Here is a 2,085-nt window from a genome sequence, read left to right as displayed (position 1 = left end):
TAAGAGCATTCACCTGCTATGTTGTTGTTGTTGTTGTTGTTGTTGTTTCAGTTTCAAATTATATACCACCCTTTATCCCAAGGCAGTGTACAACATTAAAAACACATTACAGAACATCAATGATAAAAACACATTATGTAGAAACATATCAGAACCTTCCTTCTGCGTTGTGGGGAGAGACGATAGTCTATGGTTGTCTCATTGTGCCTGGTCTCTTACATTTGTCCTTTCTCTACAGGGAGGAGGCTAGAATGGAATCTGAGAACCTCACCTCCGTCACAGAGTTCATCTTGGTAGGGCTCTCCAACCACCGCAAGACACAGATTCTCCTCTTTGTGGTCATCCTCATATTCTACTCATTTACCTTTTTGGGGAACCTGGTCATCATCATGCTGGTACTGGCCGACCCCCACCTCCATACACCTATGTACTTCTTCCTGACTCAGCTCTCTGGCCTGGAGATATGTTATGTCACCTGCACTGTGCCCCAGATGTTAGCTCATCTCTTGTCTGGGAATGGAGCTATCTCCTTTGCCCGTTGCGTGACCCAGATGTACCTTGGGTTGTCCCTGGGTAGCACTGAGGCTCTTCTGCTTGGTGCCATGGCTTATGATCGCTATGTGGCCATCTGCCAGCCCTTGGTCTATGCTGTTGCCATGGATAAATGGCACCAGTTGCAGCTTTCCTCAGGCTCCTGGGTGGGCGGCTTCCTGCTCTCCCTGATGAATGTGGCCTGCACTCTTCGCTTCCCCTTCTGTGGCCCCAACTTCATTAATCACTTCTTTTGTGAGATGCCAGTAGTGTTGAAACTTGCATGTGCTGACACCCGGGTTACGGAGGCTGTCGTTTTTGGAGCAGCTGTGCTTATCCTTCTAGTGCCCCTTTCTGTTATCCTGACCTCTTACGGACTCATTCTGTCTTCTGTGCTACAAATGAAGTCAGCTGCTGGTCGGAGCAAAGCTTTCTCTACATGTGCTTCCCACCTGGCAGTGGTCACTTTGTTCTACGGCACGGTTATTTCTATGTATATGAGACCCAGGTCAGGGACAACTCCAGACAGTGACAAGAAAATTGCTTTTTTCTACATTGTGGTCACCCCACTTCTCAACCCTATCATTTATACCTTGAGGAACAAGGACGTCCATGGGGCAGTGGCCAAATTGCTACAAAGAGTGTCTTGGAAGAAGAAAGGATGAATGTTGCCATCCTACTTATTTGACTTGGATGTTATCCAAGGGCTGAGATGGATTGATTTTTACATCTGGCATTCACATGTCATATCAATTCTCTGTGCAGCCTTGAAATCCAATTAGTGGTCTGTTGGGCAAAGAAGGGAAAGATAGTAGCTCATGTTTTACAAACACAAGGTTCCAGATTCAGTCTCTGGTATTTCCAGTTACAGCTGGATTCCTGTCTGGAACCATGGATTGCTACTGCCAGTATCATGTAGAAAACCTTCCCCAATGGTGTTTGGGAATCCAACTCCCATCAGCCTCAGCCAACATGGCTGATGATTAGGAATGATAGCAGTTTAAGTCCAAAACATCTGGAGAATATCAGGTTTGGGAAACCTTGTGCAGATGACAGATAGATAGATAAATGATCAGACTTGGTGGAATAAGAAAAAAAAGTTTTATAACATTGCATCAAAAGTTTTTTTTCTAGCAAATTATTTGTAATAACAAGAGACTTAGAGGGAGGGGTGCACAATGTCCTTGATTCCAACACCTTTACCTCAAAGCTGGGCTATGAAGGACTCCCATCTGAAACAATGGAGAGCCATTACCAGTTAGTGTATACAGTATAGAGTCTGATGAACCAATGTCCTGGCCTGGTATAGGGCAGCCTCTTATTTAATGGCCATCAAGAAGAGGCCATCAAGTCAAGGAGGCCTTAAAGTAGGGGAGGACACTGGCATAAAAGAAGAAAAGTTTCGCATAGTTTCTATTTCTATACATGGCATGAAACTGGGCAGAATTTCTAAATCAGGCTGTTGTCAAAAGAAGGAGGTTCAAAAAGCAGACAGACGCTTCCAGTTCCACAGAGTAGTCAACGTTTTCCCCATCTTGTATTGCCAACTGAAAA

The 2,085-nt window shown here is 44.8% G+C and overlaps 1 protein-coding gene across 1 annotated transcript; it reads left to right on the top strand.

The window, feature by feature from the left end:
* Window positions 1-251: 251 nt before the first annotated feature.
* On the top strand, window positions 252-1,271 carry LOC117058436 (olfactory receptor 2D3-like). The gene has a single exon (XM_033169603.1). It carries the CDS (start codon window positions 252-254, stop codon window positions 1,194-1,196), a length of 945 nt encoding a protein of 314 aa, XP_033025494.1. The 3' UTR covers window positions 1,197-1,271.
* Window positions 1,272-2,085: the final 814 nt, after the last annotated feature.

This window comes from Lacerta agilis, chromosome 14 (genome assembly GCF_009819535.1).
Source record: "Lacerta agilis isolate rLacAgi1 chromosome 14, rLacAgi1.pri, whole genome shotgun sequence".
Classification (NCBI taxonomy): Eukaryota; Metazoa; Chordata; class Lepidosauria; order Squamata; family Lacertidae; genus Lacerta; species Lacerta agilis.
The sequence above is the reverse complement of the archived record's forward strand: the minus strand, read 5'-3'. Positions and strand labels throughout refer to the sequence as shown.

What these genes read in the sequence shown, in the direction of transcription:
- LOC117058436 (XM_033169603.1), top strand. Translation starts at nt 252, where the DNA reads ATGGAATCTGAGAACCTCACCTCCGTCACAGAGTTCATCTTGGTAGGG.